We start from the raw sequence: 22,481 nt of genomic DNA, 5'->3' as shown, positions 1-22,481 counted from the left end.
AAGGCCAGAGAGGTAATGGTACAACTTTTATAAAATGTTGGTTAGACCACATCTGGAGTGCTCTGCAGTTTTGGTCAGCACACTGTGGGGAGGATGTGATTGCACTGGAGAAGATGTGAAAGATTCACCAGGATGTCGCCTGGGATGGAGTGTTTCAGTATGAGACTGAATAAGCTGAGATTTGTTTTCCTTGGAGCCAATGAGGCTGTGAAGGGATATAAGTGATTGAAGGGCACGGATAGTATCGACAGCAGATAACTGTTTCCCCCACAGAGCTGCCTAAAACTGGAGGGCATGAGTTTAAGGTGGGGGGGTGGGGTTATGAGTTTGAGGGGATGAGGAGATTCTTTTTTTCTGCCAGAGGATGGTTGGAATTGGGAGTGCACTGCCTGAGGAGGAACAGATTCTCACAACACTTACAAAGTACTTTAATGAGCACTTGAATTGAATTTTCAGGTGCAGAAGGCTATGGACCAAATGCTGGAAAATGATGTTAGTATAAATGTGTACTTGATGATTGGCATGGATGTAATGGGCTGAATAACCTCTTTCTGGACTAGATTCCCATATTCTGTTTGCAAAGTGCCCATTTACGCAACATCGCATACATCCATTCTACCTCTTCCATTTTTTTTGCTGAAACCCAAATCAGTCAGTACAATCCAGTTTATTGTGTTTGCCTCTCTTAGCGGTCTGCTGAGACATAAAATTAAAACATGACTGAATTCTCTGAATGTGTCTTGAGCTTGAGGACTTGAAACCTTTTTGATGCAGAAAGTGACGCACACAGTCAGGTCCCTTTGGGCTCAGGTTGGGTAGCCAGGCTCCATAGTAAAGCCATATATTGAGAATGGGAATTGCTTTCTACATACATTCTTCCACCTATTTGTGAATGATTAATCCAAGCATGTGCCATAGTATATAGCCTTAAGTGCATTATTTTACAAAGGTCCAATCAATCCTGAACCTAAAGATGTGATTTTTTTTTTGATTGTACACATTGAACTTGAATTTGGGTTGGGTAGCTAGTCAATAATCTTACCAAGTCTTATTTCTACAGACCTCTAATTTGCCCCTCTCCATGCATGTGAAATTTAAAATCCATTCTTGTCTTGCCCTTGCAGGCTCCTTTCCCTCTTCTCCCAGCTCTCCCTAATATATTTTCTGCATCTCACTTTATCCTACTAATTGTGGCATACTTCCAGCTGATTGGGCCTCATTCTGTTTAATTACCTTCACACATCTTTCCATCTTTAGAAATGTCAAACCTATTTCACCGTTCTTTAGGTTTTCTTTTAATTGTCTGCTGTATGCTCATTTAAATATTAATTGTTGGAGCTGGTTGAAAATTTGAACCACTTTTGTTATATTTGGCTCTTTGGTAACATCTGTTAGATTGTACACTCAATTCACTGAAATCTAGGCTGATGGTCATAACTTGTTTATAAAGCAGCTTTTATAAAGCAGCCCAAGATGGGTCACTGCAGTGAGTGTGAGTTAACCCTGATTATCACAGGTGATCCAAAGCCTAGTCAAGGATTAAGTTTTAAAGAGCATTATAGAGTTAGAATGGTGGGTAGTTTTAAGGAAATTCCATAGGTTATGCCATGAACAGCTGAAGATAGTGTTGACATTGGGATGTGCAAGAGTTAGAGTGCAGATATTGTGTGCTGCAGGGGTGGAGGTGGTTACAAATGGGGGAAGACCACAGGAATTTAAAATTGGTGAGAAATTGAAAATTCAGGCCATCAGTGAAGATTTTGTGCAAATGCTTGGTAAATGGGTCTTGTTCTGAGGTAGGATACTGACAGATCTTTAGATTTTTGTGGGAAGTGTCAGATGGGAAGTCAACCAAGAATGCATTGGAATAGTGAAATCTAGATGTAATTACATCTGAGGACCAAGTTGGGGGTTGACTGGGTGGTACTCTGGAGGTGGGAATTGGTGATTGTGGTTAGATCCTTATTCCATAAATCCATTCGACTATTGAGCTTTTGCCAGTTCACAGAGCAATCCCATTCTCCACCTGGTTTTGCCTGTAATGTATTATCCCCCATATATTCTATATAATTCCCCCCACCCTATATTAGGGACAATTTACAATGGCCAATTAATCTAGGAACACTCGTGTCTTGGGATATGAGAGGAAACTGGAGCACCTGGGGGAAACCCATGTGGCTACAGGGAGAACATGCAAACTTGACAGATAGCAATGGTCCCTTGAGCTGAGAGGCCGCAGCTCTACTAGCTGTACCACAGATTGTTTGATTTATCCTAAATCAGTTACTGGGGTGGGAGTGAAATTGGTTAAGGAACATTGTGTATGGCATGACTGAAAAGCCCAATGACCTTCCCAATGCTCCTTTAGAAAGAAACTGTCTCCCATCTTTTACTGGTTTGATAGAAATTAGTCCAATTGTTTTAAAATGAGTATAGGGATTAAGAGACTTATTTTAGTGGAGGTGAGTTGTCCTTGGTGTAATTGTAAAATCTGATGGTGAAATTTTGCATGATGTTGCCAAGGGGTAATAAGAAGTGAACACTAGATCGTTAAGATACTGGAAGTAGTGATGTGAGAGTGGCAGAAAAAGCTTTTCCAGTAATCATTGCAAATACTAGATGGGTAAGAGTGAAGCATAAGAAAATTGACTGAGATGAATGCTTCATAATCTGCACCAAGCCTAGAGATTGGTATTGGTTTATTATTGTCACTTGTACCAAGGTACTGTGAAAAACTTGTCTTGCATACCGATCATACAGGTCAATTCATTACACAGTGCAGTTACATTGGGTTAGTACAGAGTGCTAACCCAATGCTAATGATTAAGTTTGGTTAGAGGATGTACATTGTGGTTGATGTTACATTCCTGGGTTAGCATCTGGAAGTCTTGACCATTGATGTGGTGACAGGAGTTTGAATTTCACTGCCAGATGGGGAATTTGAATTCAGTTAAATATAGAATAAAGCAGATGCTGATATCAGTAATAGTGGTGATGTTGTAAAAATCCAAATGTTAACCAATTTCTCTCACCCAGTCTGATCTCTAACGCCACATTTACTATTCTGACTGTCTTCTGAAATGATCTGCCAAATTGCTTGACTTGGGATGAATTTAAGTATGCAATAATTACTGGTCTTGCTGAACCCATGAATTAATAAAAATGTTTTTTTGTGTGGATGATCTTGAAGGAGAAAGGAAGTGGAGATCTAAAACTGAAATTCCAGAATTTGTATACTGTCACCAATAATAGGATGGATAAAGCTTCAGAGTTGGAGAGAAATGCATAGATCTTGAGGGTTGCAGGGTTAAAGAAAGTTATGTACAGGTGGGAACTGTATGTACTTGAGTTATCGGTGGACTAACACCATTATAGGTCATTGAAAATTGGAGTGATGGTTAGCAGGACATGTTTTTTAGATTATTGCCGGAAAATGTTTGAATTAAAGTTTATGATGAAGGCCAATGGGAGGATGGTGTATAAAATTTGTGTATAAACACTTTTGCTAACAGTTGGGGCTGTCAGAGCGTGGAAGTGAGTAAGTGTAGGTGGGGATTTTTTTAAATGATGGAAAGGCTTATAAGGGCTTGATGCATTGTAAGGTGCTGTATTAAAGACTTTTTTTACCTGTTAAATTTAATAGTCTGGTGTTTTTGAAAAGATGCCTGGAAATGCTTTCCTGGTTTTGGCCAACATGTAAACTGCAACTGTGAGCACCAAAACAATTTAACTGGTTCATTAAGTTCTATGTGCATGGAACCATGCTGTGCACTAGTTAGCCACTACGTTTAGCTATTTAAACAATTAATCACATTTAAAATAATTGGTTAAGTAGTTTGGAATCTTAGCCTAAAAGAATAAAATGAGTTTTCTTGTTGTGCATGGTCCCAAGTAAGTACATGATGTTACATGAAATTAAATGGGAACCTGAGGAGCAAACTATTAGAATAATCCAACATTTTTTTTTAAAAGTAATTTCCAGTCAGTGCTGTTTTATTGTTAAGGCCAAGGTATGCTTTTAGTGGTTACAAGTTAATACAAACATTGTGGGTTCTGATATTTTAAACTCTGCACATTGAACTTCAGTTCGATTTGATTATTCCTAAACAAGCATTCCTAAACTATGTATTTGGGATTGCATAAATTTTCTCATTATGTTGCATCTGCTTTTGATTATTGCATCTTCCAATCTGCTTTGTATTGGTTGGTCTTATTAGATTAATTATTATGTTTTGCAGTATGTATGAAAGAGGAAAATGTTAACATTGGATTTAATTATTCCACCTGATGAACTATGGTGCTTTACATTATGCAATTATCATACTTTTTTCCCCTCTCTACAACAAAGGGTGCAGGTTCCTTTCTGACACCTCGTCCAAGTAACCATTTTTGAGTGGCTCTTGATGTTTGATCTGGACATTGAAAACAAGATCAAAATTAGTTATGGTGGAGGTCCTGAGTTTGGGATTATTAATAGAAAATCATTGCATCATTCAGCTCGGGAGAACTTTTGCTGTTACTCCTCTTCCAAGTATGTGTAATGATGCAACTGCAGTATTGTTTGGAACAGCATCCGGAACAAAAGGAATTTAACTTTCCAAATTGCTTCTAAGTATTGATTGGCATATGGCAATGTCTTAAATTTTCCCACATGAAAACTAGCATCACAATGAAATACTGACAAAGGTTCTCCTGTTCTGTTTCAATTCCAAGTTAGCTGATCCAAGCAGCTTTAAGATATCAGAGAAAAATATTGTGTAAAATAGTAACATAGCAAATCACTTAGCTAGTTAAAAGACCTTGTGGTGACAGCCATACCTTTCTGATTTTTCTGTGGGTTATGATCGGTATAACGAGTCACAAGTTTTAAGAACACTAAAGTCAATATGCTGGAAGTCATCAGGTCAGGTAGTGGAGAGACAGTTGATGTTTCAAGTTTGATGTTTCGCCAACAGTAGGAAATGTTAGAAATTAAATGTTTCGAGTTGCGTGGAAGGTATGAGGGTGGGTGGGGACAGAGGTGGATAAGGAGAATCAAGGGAATGCCTGCAGAAGGGAGAAAATCTAGGGACTGACACTAAACCTTAGTGGAGTCTTTTAATCTTGGCCAATCCATCTGGAGGTGATGCAATTAGGACGAGAGAGAAAATAAATTCTCATATACCATTTTCATTGTTCCATTTAAATGCTAATTGCAGCTCATCTGGGGGACAAGCCTTCACCCTCTCTCAACTGGCACTACCAACCAGTTTTGTCAACCGTCTTGTCTGGTCTCTACTCTGTCACAGACAGACCCTCCACTCTTTCCTGTTATCTGTGACTTAAAATGCTTACAATTTCCAACTTGTCCTGACTCTGAAAGTTGACTGTTTCTCACTCTACTGATGCTTTCTAACCTGAATACTTACAGCATTTTTTATTTCCAATTTTCATCATTTGCAGTATTTAGTTTGCTTTTTAACAAATACCAGGTTATTGCTTTCTATTAATTCTGCTTAGTATAACCTCTTTCACATTTTGTCTTGCACTACTGCTACTGCAAAACAACTAATTTCATGACATATGTCAGTGATAATAAACCTGATTCTGATTTAATTTGACTGTAAAATAAAAATAGAGCAGTGGGTCATTAGAATTGTAAAAATTGCTAAATCTGTAGATACAAGATGCTAGTAGCTTAATCTGTATGTTATGGTTGATCTCTATCTTCAGCTGTGTAAACCATTCACCAGATTTGCCTCTTCTGAAACCTTGACCAAAATGTTATTGTTGCCTTTGTTTATCTTTGAACAGCAAGTGTTCTTCACTTAGCAATAGAGCTTGGAGAAACATTATGTATTAGCTTGCCAAAAAATGTAGTTTATCTTCCCAAACTAATGGGAGTATAGCTTAGTGCTCAAGTGAATTGTTTGATGGAATGTTCAACCATACATGAATCCACCAAACTTGTCACTGTTGTACTTGTAGAACCACAGAACAGTAGTTCAGATCTTGCAATTGGCTCTCTGGACATGAAAGAAAAATTGCCAATGTATCCTGTAGTTGATGCATTTTCCAGGGACCCATACTTAGGGAATATCTTTTTGCAAACATTAAGCACTAGACGAGGATGGAGATGAAAGTAGAGAAAATGGCAGATCCATTGAAATCTGTCCCATTTACTTGAACTAGTCATTGTGAGCCTTGATCCTGCTTGCTGTCCGGGGAAAGCCGAGAAAACAATTAATAAAACCTTTAGTTAATTTGATGATACGGGGAGGGGCAAGGATTAGGTGTTGAATTGCTTGAAATTTTCTTTGACTTTGTGGTGATTCTGACAGCAGATTCCTATCAAATTGAAATAAAGCTTTGGTTTAATCCTGTGAAATTTCATTATTTTAAAACTGACATTATAGTCACTTGTAACTTTTTGTTTAAACAGTTGTGAATTGAAGTGAAGTGATTCATAAAACATGCAGATAATTCGGGGCCAGCAAGTACTGTCAGTTGATTGTATCTGCACAGTACAGTTTGAAGATTTTAATGAGTGCAAGCTTAATCTTCTGAATAATCATGTGTTTTGTGATCCATGGCTGCTTTTATAGAAGTCCATTGTTAAGGTAACAAGAAGTCTGTAAGTTTGAAATCCAAGTATAGTAACACTAATAATGCAGTTTTAAGTGTTTAGAAATGACAAAAACATGTTTGGCGAAGTTTTGGGGTACTGTCAGTTTTATTCTAATTGTTGCTCAACTGAGCAAAGAAATATCCATATCACAATCTGTTTAAAATCCTCGAAAGGACTTTTAAAATTCTGGATGATTGAAGGCAATTTGAAATGAGTTGATTTTGTTCTGTGCTGATTTGTCCACTAAATTTTATATTGTGATTACATTCTGAGAGATATTTGGTCATGTCTGGCTTTAAAGCTGGAAGTGCAATGTTGGCAACTGCGCAAAATATTGAAGTCTCTAATTATTATAGCATGTTTCTATTCACAATATGAATAATACATAAAATCATTGAAAATGTTTTTATCTATGCATGGACATATAATAGTATGTAATCATTGATTTTATGATTTACTTTTCTCCAGCCATCCCTTTTCATTATTAAATCTTTTACTGACCAACTAACTGAAAATATAAACAAATGTATAGTAGAAAATATGACTGCATTATGATTTTTGCCTCGTCTGTTGTGTTGTGTCAGCAGAGGTTACTCATTTGCAATTGGGGGCAACATTTAGTAGTTTTTTTTTCCTGGTATCAAGAATTAAAGCCTCATGACTCCAGTGACCTAGGTTTGATCTGGGCCTCCAGGTGCTCGGATTTCCTCCCACGTGCCAAAGATGTGTGGGTCAGTAGGTTAATTGCTCCTAGTGAGAAGGTGAATGGTAAAATCTGGGGGAGTTGATGTGAATGTAGAGAGAATAGGTTTACGTGGAAAATAAGGGGAAGTAGGATTTCTCATGAACTGTCATAAACTTGATGGGCAGATATGGCCTTGCATGTTGTAGAGAAATGGATTGTGTGGCTTAGCTACTTGGAGATAATTTTTTAAACATTTGTCATATTTTATGGGTAACAAGTATAGAAGTCTGAAGAGCATAACTTCACAGTACTGTTCATGCATCACTTTTCTCTTTGGCTCAGCCTGAGTCTAGTTATAGTAGTGGCAGGGTATGGGGGTGATATGAGGTAAAACATCTTCATGTAGTGAGTTGTGGTGATCTGAAATTTACTGCCTGAAAGGTTGGTGGAGGCAGGTTAAATCTTGGCTTTCAAAAGAGTCCTGCAATTTTGACAAACAATGGCGTAGGCTTTATCTTTTGTAACCATATAGTAGAATTGAGCATCTGTGATTTAGTCTTGTTCTTGGGTTGGTTAAGTATATAAGATGGCTGGTATTTCTTGTTTAATTGTAGCTTGTTTATAGAAAGATGATTTGAACTCTTTAACACCCACTTTAGGAATTGTATTCCCCACAAAGAGATGCTACAAAGATTCTAAATTGGAGATTTTCTGACACCATTTGAGGCCTGTGTTTCTGCTTGAAGCAATTTTGTGCTAGGGAAATAGTATGCTTGTTTTTCTTGGTTTAGTGCTATGGTTGAATATCCCATCCAAATTTAAATTTTCATTCCACTTGCCTCTTTCCCCCACACCCATTTATTTTTAAAAAAATCTCATCTTAGCTTTAAGGGGTGAATGAAGATACAATTATTTGATCAGGATTTCGTATTGGCTGGTCACACTTTCAGTTCAAATACTTTCAAGTGTGTTCTCCTAAGAGTACACATTAGTTATCTTCTCTATTTTAGGTTATTTGGCAAGTCACATACAAAAACTTCATCTGCTACAAGAGCTCAATGATTTTGTTGTTTTTCTACAGTTAAATGTAGAAATGAGCTATGCTTGCCAGGAAGTCCTAAATTCAATCTCTGGTCTTGATAGATTAGAAACTCTTTGCTATAGTAGTCACACCACCAGTTTGTCTCAATACTGTTAAGGTGGGATGAATTCTGGTAGTTTTTTCTGATTTGAAAGAGCCATTAACTCTTGAATGTGAATGGCAATTGGATTTTGGATGATAAGTTCTTTAATTATGATCTGGTCCCTTTTAGGACATTATTACGATGTCATTTTTTCTGAGCTTTATGTTGTCAATTTAATCAATATTTAAAAAGAAAATCTGTGCTAAATTGATTAGTGTAGGCAAGATAGAAAAAGTTTAATTCTTGAGGTGTAGCTTTTGGTGTATTAATGCTGAAATAAATATGGATTTCAAATGTATATTTTGTAACGCAAATTTTAAATGAAACAATGTTGGACCATATGGTTCCTTGAGCATGCTCTATCATTCATGAAGACATGGCAGTGCTGACTTTGGGCCTTGGCTCCACTCTCCTGACTGGTTCTATAATCATTGATTCCTCCTTTAACTCAAATTTATCTTGGCCATTAATACATTGTTACTTGGCCTCCACAGCTCTAGGGAAGAAAGCCATGGGTTTTGAGGGTAAGAAAATTCCTCATCTGTGATAAATAGATGATCCCCTATTCTGAATCAATGCCCCTTTAGGGTTCCTCTAAAGGTTGGACATGTTTTCTAAGCATCTACTCTGTCAAGCCCCCTCAGAATCTTATCTGATTCTTTTCATAAGTCATCCATCATTCTAAAAGCAATGAATATATGCTACCTACTCACTTTCTTCATAAGCAACTCCTTTATCACAGGAATCCATAGTTAATACAACATGGGAACAGGCCCTTCAGCCCAACTGATTCATGTCGACGAAGATGCCCATCCAAGCTAGTCCCATTTGCCCGCATTTGCTCATATCTTTCTAAGCCTTTCCTATCCATGTACCTGTCCAACTTTCAAAAGGTTTCTTATTGTACCTGCCTCAATCACTTCCTCTGGCAGCTTATTCCACATACATACCACCTGCTGTGTAATTAAGTTGCCCCCTCAGGTTCCTATTAAATCTTTCCCTCTCACATTAAACCTATGCCCTCTAATTCTTGATTCTTCAACACTGGGGGGGGGGGGGGGGGGGTGGGGGGGGGAAGACTATGGATTCACCCTATCCATACCCCTCATGATTTTATACTTTTTTATAAGATCACCTCTGTCTCCTACACTCAGGAACAAAGTCCTAGCCTGTCCAACCTCTCCCTCAAGTCCTGGCAACATCCTTGTAAATCTTTTCTGCACTCTTTCCAGTTCAATTGCATCTTTCCTATAGCATGGTGACCAAAACTGAACAAAAAAACTCCAAATTTGGCCCCACCAACATCCAACGTGACCGCAACACAACGTCCCAACTTCTACATTCAACACCCCGACCGATGAAGGCCAGCATGACAAAAGCCCTGCCCACCTGCAACTCCACATTCAGGGTCCCTTGTTCCACAACACTGCCCAGGGCCTCTACCCTAATTTGACTTTCCAAAATGCAACACCCTGCACCCACCCAAACCAAAATCCATCTGCCATTTCTCAGCCCCACACCCACCCAGCCAATCAAGATCCCCCTGCAAACCTTCAGCAACTCTCCTCACTGTCAATGATCTAGGGACTCTTCTCAGAAACTGCCTCTGTAAAGCAGTAATACATCTCCTTAAATGCATCCAGAACTGTGTTGTACACCAGTTACGACCTCAGTAATATCCTGCATAATTATAGCAATTCTTCAACTACATTTAAATTCCATCCCTTTTATTACAGACCATTTTCCATTTGCCTTGTCCTAATTCCTTGTTTATCTGTGCATTTTGTATTTCTTATATGAGGAATCCCGATCCCTCTGTGCAGCAGCATTCTGTCACGTCTTGCCATTTAAAATATCCTGTTTTTGTATTACTAAAATAGATAACATCTCATTCCTCCCCCTTCTCCCCATTATATGCTATGTAAATATTTAAGGCTCCATCACTGAACCTTGAGGTACACTATCAGTTACTTGCCAACCTGAGAAGGATCCATTTATTCCCAACTATTTTCTTTTGGTTAACCAATCCTATGTCTGTGCTGATAGATTACCCCCAATTCCCTGTATTCTTACAAGCAACATTTAATGCAAGATCTTCTTTGAATGCCTTAAGGAAACTCAAACTTGCACCATCTGGTTCCCCTTTTACCCACTCTACCTACTATATAAAAAACTAAATTTGCTATTTTCACTTTCATATTATAAAAGCAGTAGCAGGCCAATTTAGAAAATAATACTTTAAATTCTTGTACTTTCCCAATGACGTGAGATGAGAGGCCAATAACTTCCATGTTTTTTATGAACGAGTGGCTTTGTTTGCCAATTTTCCCATCTGGAAACTTTTCAGAAACTGAGGCTTGCAAGATCAAAGCCAATGCATCTACTATATTTGAATCCACTTAAGGTTCTAGGCTGCAATTCACTAGGTGTAGGGAACTGTCTCATTAGTTTGTCTAATACCTTTTCTGTTGATGGTGATTGTCCATTAAGTCATTTTTGGCAACTGACTACTTGATACATAATTCTAGTAAAAGTCTGCTTGGACTTACCAGCAAATTGTACAGCTCTCTAATTAATGAAGGGATTGGGTTCCTAAAGAACCCTTCATTATCCAAAATCACATGGCGTGAAGTTGTTTTCTGTTACTATTTGGGGGGTGGGGTCGGGGGGGGGGGGGGAGTGCGCGGCGCGCGGCGGTGGGGGGAATTCAGCCAGGTATCCAGAGCTAAGAATTTTTAGCAATTTGCGATAATAAAAATTAAGAGGTCATAAAAATGTTGATCTTAGTTACATAAAACGTTTAGAAGGCAAAGAGGGGCTGAAAGCAAATGCTTCTGCACAAGTTGATCTATGCTTTGGGTGGTGATGGAGGAAGAAGAGGCTGAGGTGGTTGAGTCAGGAAGTGAGACGGTTTTGGTGAGGATTGTAGTAGATGCATTGGTTTGGTCAAGACATATTGACAGTTTAAGAAAATGTCAAGGAATAAGTAGAATTTTTGTTGTGTTCATTTACCCAACTCCCTAGTAACAGTGAACGTTTAGCTCAATGCCATGCCGAATTCCATTTTGGAATCATTGCCTTTCCAATTTGCAGAAGCCTCTTCTATTTTAGAAACATAATTTAACACTTTGACACTAATTTCTTGAAGCCTCTTGAGTTTCATCTTTTGATTCGGCTGTGGTCTGCTCCTTTGGCTCTTGAATATCCTCGTTAAGTTCCTTAGCGCATGATGCAAGAACCTCCTTTGACTCCTATGTTGATGCTTTCAATGTCTGCCTTGCTGGAGAGAGATCATTCTTAATGCTGATTATATTAGGGAAACCTTTGAAGTCATTCACTGATTCGGGCTATGACTTTTACCAAATGCCATTCATCATTGTTTGCTTCACTTTAACCCAAGTGGCAGTTGTAGTGTTAATTGTATCCTTTATGGTGTACTATTTCCATCCAACATGGGTGATAGTGAATTATCTTACTCTGCTTCCCTAATCATGTGATGGATTGCACTGTAAATAACCCTGAAATTGCATCTATGATGGATTCTGGGTGACCAGGGGCATTATCAATGAGCCATATTATCAGAATGTTTTTATTAAGATACTGTTCCTGTGTTACAACTGTTTGGGTTACAGAAATTCACCTTCACTGAATTCACAAATCATTACCCAGAAATTTGATATATGGAAGAAAATTTGCTCTCATGGAATTTGTGGGGGTGGGGTGGAGAAGAGGGGGATAAATCAACACTTTTTTCAATTCTTGTCTCTTGGTACATGCACAGGTGACACCATCTTGTGGGAAAATAGGCAATATGGCCTGTCTTCTAGGAATACCTCTCTCTTCTCGCACCCCCCCCCCCCAAAAAAAACGTTGTACTTATTGGATGGCATTCATGAACATTCAGAGCGCTGCTAAGCTTCAGAAGCTAATGCACTGAAATACTGATATCTCTGATGCTCTGAGATGGTGTTGCACAGATGAAAGTGGGTGAGAAACAGCATGTGTTGTAGTACAGGATGCTGTGCAAGATGCAAAATGCATTCCCTCTTGTGTAGTGAATGAATCCTTCATTAAGCAGCAAATTAAAACATTTTGTTCCAGCCTAAATTTAATGTTAGCTGGGAAAGAGCTGTATTCAAAATGACTGTTTTAGCACATTTTATACTATACATTACTATGAATTGGTACTTAAAGTTACATTTGCCTGATAAATTTAATATTGTGTGAAGTAGAAAATTAAGCTGCTTGAATTTGCTGTTGAATTATGAAATTACCAAAGAACACTTAACTGTTTTGCAGAATAAGCAGTATTAGTTAGGTGATGCAGCTTCATTAGTGAAGTAAACTAGACCTTTACATCACAATTCACACAACTTTCTTCACTTTTTGTAAAATGAATACTGGTTCAGTTAACTTTAAATTACCATCCAGGAATAGTTCTTGGAATGAACTTGGAATAAAATCTTGAGTTGGAGTTGAGTAGATTTCTTTCAGTTGTTCTCCTCTAAGCTTTGCCTTTATGTTGTAAAGTAGATAGTTGGTTCAAAATATTTTGACATGGGTACTAACTTTGATAACGTATATATGGTGAAATAGAAACTCTGATCTTTAAGATTAATGCTGATGGATTTAGAAATGATCCTTTAAACTCTTTGTAAGCCTTTTGTGGAGCAATATTTGACAAGTCACTACTTAACCATATATTATGCTCTGAAATATTTTTGTCTTTTTAGTGTGAGTTGTAGAATGAGATAATAAAAAAACATGTCATTTTTGCAGTTCACCTAGTTTGTTTATGATGGTTGTTAACTCTTCTGATTTCCCTACAGATGGTAATGGAATTCTCTGACAACATGTTGAACCTTGATGGTCACCAGATCAATGGTGCACAATTAAAACAATTTGTTCAGGTAAGGAGCCACAGTATTAAGACAACTGGTGCAGACTTGTGTACTCATGGAAAAGATTGACAACAGACAGTAGCCCTGTATTTAACTGTTGACTCCCACAGCCAGTATTAAGCTTGAGCAACTGTTGCTGAATCTCATCAATTTTCTTCCCCTAGTCTCCTATCTTTATTTATAAACATCAAATTCATCCTATTTGGTTTTATAGCTGTAATTCTCCTCAGCCACCAGATTAAAGTGCATTAACAATTTATAAGAAAGCTAGAATTATTGCAAATGTCAGTATATGTATCTGTGTGTGTATATAATGCAGGTGCTAGAAATCTGAAATTAAAAACCAGAAAATACTGGAAACACTGAGCTGATCAAGCAGTATTGGTGGAAAAGAAATAGTTGATTTTTTTTTCATATTGGCGACCAAATTCTGAAGAGGGGTCTCTGATCTGGAATGTTAACTCTATTTCTCTTTACACAGATGTTGCCTGACCTGAGTATTTCTAGTGTTTTCAGTTTATGACAAATAAGGTAGCACTCAGAAGTGAGTTGTTAGGTATGTAGTTGTGTAATAGGCATTTGGATGTATTGGCTTTTGGAGCTAACAAGCCTTTTTGTATTAGAAATCTAATGTCTGTTTGAGGTTAAGTGCTGCTGGAGGGTCTAAAAAAAATGACCAGTGTCATCTTTAGGACTTCACATCATGCCCACTATTTACTTACTTGGTGTAATATGATCCTACTTGAACTCGTGTTCCCATTAAATGAGGATGGACTGATTAATGACAGAATGTGACAGTAAAGTTGCTTCATTACCAGTTATCAAGTGAATGCATAAAAACAGTTTTTTAAAATGTTGCCTGAACTTGATGTTAATCCTTTGCTAGAAACAGCCAGCCACGATCATTGTTAATTTGAGAACCACACCGAGCAATGTAGATCCTTGTAGGCTTTAAGGCAGGCTGGTCTGCCTTGATTATCCCAGAGAGGTTCAGGAGTTGATCAAAATGGATACTAATTTATTAACCAATGCCAAAAGATTGTTGTTAAACTCCAAATTGCCTATGAGGAAAATGCAAGATTAAGTCCCATCTCTTATTAATGCACCACTGGAATCTTCAAACATGATACTAAATTTCCTTTTGTCCCATATTATTGATGGAAAAATTTCAGTGGTCTGGATTGTACTGATACAATGTACTTTTTTTCGGAGGCTTTTGCTTACTTGCTGTATACTGTGGTGTGGAAGTATGGAATCCACTGGTGGGCACATCAGACCACTTGCTCCACATCTGGACCCATCATTGAGTCCAAGGACATCTTGTAACTTATTGAGAAGCCAGCAGTGCTTTGTGTTTGGCCCTTCAGTTTTATGCCAATCATAGCCAGTAAATCTAGCCCTTCACCATTCATTTGACTGGGGTCACTGATTTCAAATAAAAATAAATTTAGCTAAGTTTATCTCATTTCACTTTATATTTGTGGTTTAATGGATCTTTAAATGCACTTTAATTTTTTGATGATTCAACTTGATTTCAACTGTTGAGATATAAAAACTGTAAAATAAGGCATGAGCTGTCAGCCATTGGTAAGGGAGCTGTTAGGGGTGGGATCTTGGGTACAGTGTCCAGAGGTGTGGTCACCACTGGCATCCTGTCCTGCTTGTAGGATAGCTGCCGAACTCTGGCTTCCATCATTGGAAGCTACTACAAAAGTTGGAGGTGAGTATAGGCAGAATCAGACTGAGCACAATCTGGACCGTTGTCTCATTCACATGCCACTTTGCTGTTAGTGCCAACATTGCTGACATTTTAGACATTGAAGCAGGCTGAATCTTTATAAACTGGTCCTAAAATTTAAATACATATCAAATCTTTTGTTGCTTGAGTCAACTTCCCATTTATGAAAGGTTTTCAGCTTTATGAATGAAAAAGCTAAGTTTGTCCTTCTAAATTTTTTAGGCTGCAGGTCATTAAAAAAAATGCAATTTCTTGCATGTGTTATCTATTATCAGTACCCAAATATACAACTTTCAAAGTTGTTCCATGTCCTAATATTTCAATTTTCTGCGGATTACTAGATTATGGTTTTGTTTGGAGAGCTAGAGCTAGGGTCCACAGTCATTAGCACATATTAAAATTAGTTGGGCTGTAATTCAAAAACTCTTGTTTTCAGCTGAGAAAGAAATTGCAATTTGAAAGGAAAGCTTGCCGCCAGTTCAAAGTGACATGAATGGATGGTTCAGTCTTTATGTAAGCCTGATATGTTGGTTAATTCTTGAAGCAAGGATATGTCTTTGTAAAATGTAAGAGTTTTTATTTTAGAAATTGAGTTTATTTGCCTATTAAAGTATGCAGCTAAAATTAAACAATTTTGTTTCAGCAACATGGTATGCTAAAGCAGCAAGACCTTAATATTGCTATGATGGTAACGTCCCGTGAAGTCTTCAGTGCACTTTCTCAGCTTGTTCCATGTGTTGGATGTCGACGCAGTGTGGAGCGCCTTTTCTCACAGCTAGTAGAATCTGGCAATCCAGCCTTGGAACCGCTTTCAGTGGGTCCCACAGGAGTTCTTTCAGTAACTCGTGCCTGTATGACAGATGCAAAAAAATTGTATACATTATTTTATGTACATGGGTAAGTGAATACTTCTAAATTTTCTATATCCATACTTTATTTTACTGAATCATAATGTATTTACAGTAGTGTTACATGTATAAAAAAAAATTTACTGTTGGATAAAGTTGCCTTTGATGGGGAATATCAGAAATAACTTGTTTGGCATGCCTGCTAGGAGTTAGGACAGTGTATTGTTCATTTTAGCTAACGCTGTGTCATTAACCCTTGAATCAGATGGGTTTCAGCCAGCTTCTGAAGGGAAGCAATGTGTGTGGCACATTTTTATTTGTAAAAGCTAAAGCAATTGAAGAGTGAGTGATGAAAACTCTTTAAGAAGGAAAAAAGCAAAAGAATGATCAGATCTGGTTAAGGCAAATTTCTTTAGGGATGCAGCTTTTCTGCATCAATTGAAATAAAAAGTGGTAACTTAATATTTTCTCGAACATTCTGCCATTGTCACTTCATTCAAACTTCATCTGATAATTGTTTTGATCTTGTGGGTCCATAAGTTTTGTGGTGAAAGCTATTAGTAGAGAACTTTGTTCATTAGGCTATGTAGCAATGTTTTAAAACTACTGCAATGTTCGTATCCTCTGTAGTCTGAAGATAGAATTGGCATCAAATCTGTAGTAACAATATTCATTTAAATAAAATGAGAACCTTTGATAGACTGCCAACTCTCTTAAATTTGTTTTTACATCAGTTTGTTTCAATATTGAGTGAATGTAGCTGTTGAAAATAAAGTACACTTTAGCCATGTCATTGTTAGGCCTCTAAAGAAAGGACTTGAAGACATAATTTATCTTTGACTTCACCAGTTTTTCTTCTAGTGTTGATTTGAATAAGGTGTTTTTTAAAAAAAACTACTGCTTGCTCTTCTGTTATTTCTGATATTGGAGCCTGACCTCTGAGTTCATATGAGCAATTGCATTTTATCAAATAATAGATTATAGGTTAGTCTTTCTGCAATTAAGAACAAAATTTCTTTAGCCTTAACAAGTGAGTTGCAGAAAAATTTGAAATAGAATATTGTCTACTAATTTTTTATTATTATGGTTCTAGACTACCCGTGTATAGCATATGATTTGAATAGCTTTATGGAATGCTTTGAATATGTCAATTAATTTCAGCGTCATTTCTGAATAATTTCTTCTAGGTCCAAACTAAATGAGACAATTGATGCAATTCCTAAAAGTAAAAAGAACAAAAGATGTCAATTACATTCATTAGACACACATAAGCCAAAACCTTTGGGGTAAGTAATAGCTGCAGTTCTTCTGTATTGCAATACTATTTTTATCGATAACTTAAAAAAAAACTTGTGATAGAGAAAAACTTTATTAGGTTAGGGATTCAGCCCAGCTTAAAGAAATTTGCTTCCTGGATACTAAAATTTGAATGCAATCATTGGTAAATTGGGGGAAAATTGACCTTGGTGAAAAAGCTATGGAATTGATTTTTATTTAAAGTTGATCATTAAATTATTTTGTTTAGATGTAGGATATTTTTGGATACAAGTTTCTTTAAAAATAGAGTTGAGTAAAATATGCTTCACTTCATAATATCTAATAGTTAAAGTGGATTTGCCTTTGCAAGACTAGAATAAATGCCTTCCTTTGGGGCAAAAACAAATAGACTGAATAAGCATTGGATAAAATTAAGATAAGGTGGATTTCAATTAAGTTGAAGTTTAGGGTGAACCATGGTGTGACACCTTGATGGGTATTCTTGTAGAAGGATCAAATTTAACTTTTGCTTTTCGTAAATGTTTTTTTTAAATACTGTGCTTAATGTATTAGATTTTTGGCTAACACCTTAATTAACACCTTAATTAAGCTCTTGTCAATATAGTATGACAGCACTTGCTATTACAGTACTGTATCTCAATTTCAAATTTTGCTGTAAAATGTGAATGCTTTATCATGGTTTATACTTGCCTGGCACTAATTCACCATTTTGTCTGCATGTGTTGCCTTTGGCTTTGCTGATTGGGTCAGCATGAGATAAATATTTCTCCTCGTCTTTACTTCTGTTAAAGTTGGTTCTGCTACCTTGTGAATGGGAAATTCTGTCTGCGCTCCACTCTTGCTCACCTAGAATGTTGCTGCCACATTTTGGAGTCCAGTATTTTTTTTTCTGCTGTTTGTCCTAATGTTGAGGAAACGGATGCTTGGGACACTAGCAAGCAAAAGATATTAGTGGTTGATTGTGACAACACTTATATATCTGGCATTTGATGTAGGCCAAGCTGCTAGTGCTGGATATCTGAAACTCTTGTCAGGATAAGTGGCTTGAAAATCCCTCTCCCCACTTCGGTCAAACTTAGGGATTTAAGCTATCAATCATTCACTGACTTGGGGATGGGTAAAGAGACAGGTTAAGAATCTCTTGAGACTGAGTTTCGAGTTGATCTACTTCCTGATCGATTTTTAAAAACTTGCCTGTCCTTTTGCCAAACTTGGTATTCTTCTTTGTCTCAGTCATATGGTCTGATAGTACTTGGTAAACTATTAATTGGCTCTTTTAACAGACCTGGAAGGATAAAGTTGCAACTGAGAGTTCTCTTCACGTTTTAAGACTAAACTTTGTACCCAGTAGACTGGTTCCAAAGCTTTACAATTGGAATTTGTGGAGATATTAGCAGTTTAGGAATTGTATCCCAAAGGAATTGCTTGAAAGAACATTGTGGTACGATTATTGTAGGAATTTATTTAGCACCACAGGGGTATCATTGACAAAACAGAGAAGGGTTTACAGACATTTAAGTAGATAGAAGTCTGTCCTTGAAATTCCTGCTTGAAAGAGGTGGTATGTTTAATATGCTCTTTGCTGTTGAGCAAGGTTTTTGGCCATTGCCAGTGTGGAGCTCTGTAGATATGGGTATGTATGTTCCTATTAGGAAAACTGAAGGAAGTGAGTAAATCATAGAATTTCACAGCACTGAAGAGATTCATTCAGCCTAATGTCTGGCAGTTTGGTCTTGACAATGCTTCTTTCTAATCTGTTTATATTCAAATTGATTCAATTAATGCCATCTTCTGGTTTTGGTAAGAAAAACCTTAATTTTAAAAAATTCATTGCCCTCTTCATAAAATTTATGCCAAACAAATAGTTACCACGTTATACAGCACTTTGAATGTGTAAATAAGGGTGTTTTTTTTGGCAATGCAAAGAGCCTGTGTCTCTTCCCTGACTTTGTGACTAAAGGACCTTGTTCGTGCATGTTCAATTCTGTAGCCACTCAACAGACTTGGAGCTTATTATGTCACTTCTGGAGATTTTTATCTTAACCCCTGACTTAATCTGCACCTCTGCCTCTTCAGTATATGTCATCTTTATCCTCTTACGTTTTGTGGAATAAGTGTATCACTTGGTATTCCTTTGCAGAGCCCATAATTGTGTGAATGTGTACAGTTGTTAGTAGCAGCACCATCAAGTGGTCAAGTTTGATCATTGAGATTTGTGTGAACTACAAGTTACTGAGAAGTAAGAATGCTTTTAACTCTGAGCTTTTTCAAACCTCAATTTATATTGCTGTTTTTAGATGTCCATTAATAACGTGAAGGTAGCTTTTATTTAAAATCTTGCTATACTTGAAGCCCAAGTTGTCAATAATGAAGGGGCTTGGCTGACCTGCCTTCAGGTATTGGGCTGATGCACCTCAGATATGCCCAAAGATTCAGTTGTCTTCCGTATGCCTCTTCAAAATAGCATACACAGGACTGCCAATTTCAGAATAGGGAATTTGAAGTCACATTCCAACATCTGCAATGCCATGGCTTGTGTTCCAAAACAAAATGCCATTAAAATCTGTGTTAAGTTATTTGGAGTCTGAAATATATATTTCAGAATGCAATAAGTTGTGGTGTTTGGTATCTCTAATACACAATGTACATCTTTATAGGTGAAGGGTAGAAAGATGTGTGCATAAATGATCCTGAGCCTGTTAACTCTTCTGTAAATTACAGTGAAGGGAACAGTGGCAGTGGAAACGCAGAGAGAGCACTAGGGTCAGATAAGAAAAGTATTGGAGACAGCAAGAAAGAAGTCAGATGTAGCATCCTTTTTCACTTTGGACCTTTTCAGCCACCACACAGGTAACAGGGACATGAACTTAGGTAGTTTATTTGAGGTGCATAGAACTCTTATGAATCTTAATTTATTGTCAGTACTTTAAGCCAAATTTATAAAAGCTTCACAGTTTACTTTACAAGTGCATTGTTAATAACTGGTCCTGCTGAATATTGATATCTATTTTGGATTCAATGGTTTTTAAATTAAAAATGGCTTGTCAAAATGTGCAAAAACCTTTTTCAGTGGCAAACGAAAGCTAGTAATGAAAAATTAAAAAAAAACATGCTGGAACTCCTAGAAAATACTGGAAGCGCTCAGGTCAGGCAGGACCTGTGGAAAGAGAAACAGTTGATGTTTTGAGTTGAAGGTCCTCTTTTGACCTGAAACATGAAAAATTAGCAATGGGTTGATACTGTTGCAGATTAGCAATGGGTTGATACTGTTGCAGATTAGCATGACCTAATACTGATTCCTGTTCAACTTGTAACTTGCTATACTTCATGACAGAAGAATAGGTGAGGGGAAGGGGGGGAGTATAGGAAGGGGGTGGGGTGTAAGATAATTTGTTACAAAGGATGTGGTTAAATGTTTGTAAAAGTTATAAATTCAACTACTCACCAACTCGTGGGCTAAAATAACAATGCAGTACATTTGAAAGTGATTGTCATTACTTTCTAGAGGCATGCAAAACATGATTTAGATGTTTCTTTATTAGTCACATGTACATCGAAACAAGGTGAAATGCGTCTTTTTGTGTTACTGAGAATGTGCTGGGGCAGCCCACAAGTGTCGCCACGCTTCCGGTGCCAACATAGCATGCCCACAGCTCCTAACCAGTATGTCTTTGGAATGTGGGAGGAAACCCACACAGACACTGGGAAAACATACAAACTCTTTACAGACAGCGGCAGGAATTGAACCTGGGTCGCTGGTGCTGTAATAGTGTCACACTAACCAATACACTACCGTGTTCCAGTCAAGATTTGTTTGCTGGTTTGTGACTCATTGACCCCTGCTCACCCAATAACCATGTGATGGTGCAGTATTGATTTTTGGGTGTACAGTTTCAGACATGCTGGTAGTCCTCTGATTTCTTGGCTATGATGTCATGAAGAACATTAGTGGGTTATTTAAGCAAAGGGGACATCCCACCATAACTCTGGTTTAAGACCATAAGATAGGAGCAGGATTAGGCCATTCAGTCCATCGAGTCTGCTCCACCATTCAATCATGGCTGATTTTTTTAAACCCCATTCTCTTGCCTTCTCTCCTTTAAACCCCTTATCGATCAAGAACCTATCAATCTCTGCCTTAAATATACCCAATGACTTGGCCTCCACAGACCTCTGTGGCAACAAATTCCACAGGTTCACTATGCTGAAGAAATTCCTTCTCATTTCAGTTCTAAACGGATGTCCCTTTATTCTGAGGCTGTGCCCTCAGATCCCAGACTCTCCTATTAATGGAAACACCCTCTCCATGTCCACTCTGTCCAGGCCTTTCAGTACCCGGTAGGTTTCAATTGAGATTTCCCCCCCCCTTGCCATTCTGAACTTTGAGTACAGGCCCAGGGACATCATATGCTTTCATATGTTCAGCCTTTCATTCCTCTCCAGAGCCAGCACATCCATCGTTGGATATGGGGCCCAAAATTGCTCTCAATATTCCATATGGAGTCTGACCAACACTTTATAAACGTCAGCAGTTTATCCTTACTTTTATATTCTAGTCCCCTCAAAATGGATGCTAACATTGCATTTGCCGCCTTTTCTACTGACTCAACCTGCAAGTTATCCTTGAGGGAATCCTGAACTAGGACTCCCAAGTCCCTTTGCAGCTCTGATTTCTGAATTTTATCCTCATTTAGGAAATAGTCTACACTTGTTTATTCTTGCTACCAAAGTGCATAACTCCACACTTCCCTATGCTGTATTCCATCTGCCACTTCTTTGACCACTCTACCAACCTGTCCAAGTCTTTCTGCGGACTCCCTGCCTCTGCAATGCTACCTGTTCCTCCACCTATCTTGGTATCGTCTGCAAACTTGGCCACAATTCCTTAATCCAGATCATTATTGTACAAAGTGAAAAGTTGCGGTCCTAACACTGACCTCTGCAGAACTCCACTTGTTAGAGGCAGCCATCCGGAAAAGGACACCTTTATCCCCACTCTCTGACTTCTGCCAATCTATCCATGCAAGTACCATGCCTCTAACACCATGGGCTCTTGTTTAGCAGCCTTGTGTGCGGCACCTTGTCAAAGGCCTTCTGAAAATCCAAGTAAATAACATCAACCAACTCTCCTTTGTCTAACCTGCTTGTTACCTCAAAGAATTTAAGATGTCAGGCAAGATCTCCCTTTATCCACTTGATTGTATGTCTTAGTGGGATGGCAGTTACATTTTTAAGTTGGC

General features: G+C 37.8%; 1 protein-coding gene across 2 annotated transcripts in view; it reads left to right on the top strand.

Moving 5' to 3' along the window:
• ggnbp2 (gametogenetin binding protein 2) overlaps positions 1–22,481 on the top strand; it is a 45,087-nt gene that overhangs the window by 5,271 nt on the left and 17,335 nt on the right. For both annotated transcript variants that reach the window (XM_052035790.1, XM_052035789.1), the window contains exons 2-4: positions 13,306–13,386; positions 15,759–16,012; positions 17,151–17,249. In XM_052035790.1, the coding sequence (XP_051891750.1) occupies positions 13,306–13,386; positions 15,759–16,012; positions 17,151–17,249 (434 nt within the window). The remainder of the gene's footprint in view (positions 1–13,305; positions 13,387–15,758; positions 16,013–17,150; positions 17,250–22,481) is intronic.

The sequence above is a fragment of the Pristis pectinata genome, chromosome 21 (genome assembly GCF_009764475.1).
Source record: "Pristis pectinata isolate sPriPec2 chromosome 21, sPriPec2.1.pri, whole genome shotgun sequence".
NCBI lineage: Eukaryota > Metazoa > Chordata > Chondrichthyes > Rhinopristiformes > Pristidae > Pristis > Pristis pectinata.
The sequence above is the reverse complement of the archived record's forward strand: the minus strand, read 5'-3'. Positions and strand labels throughout refer to the sequence as shown.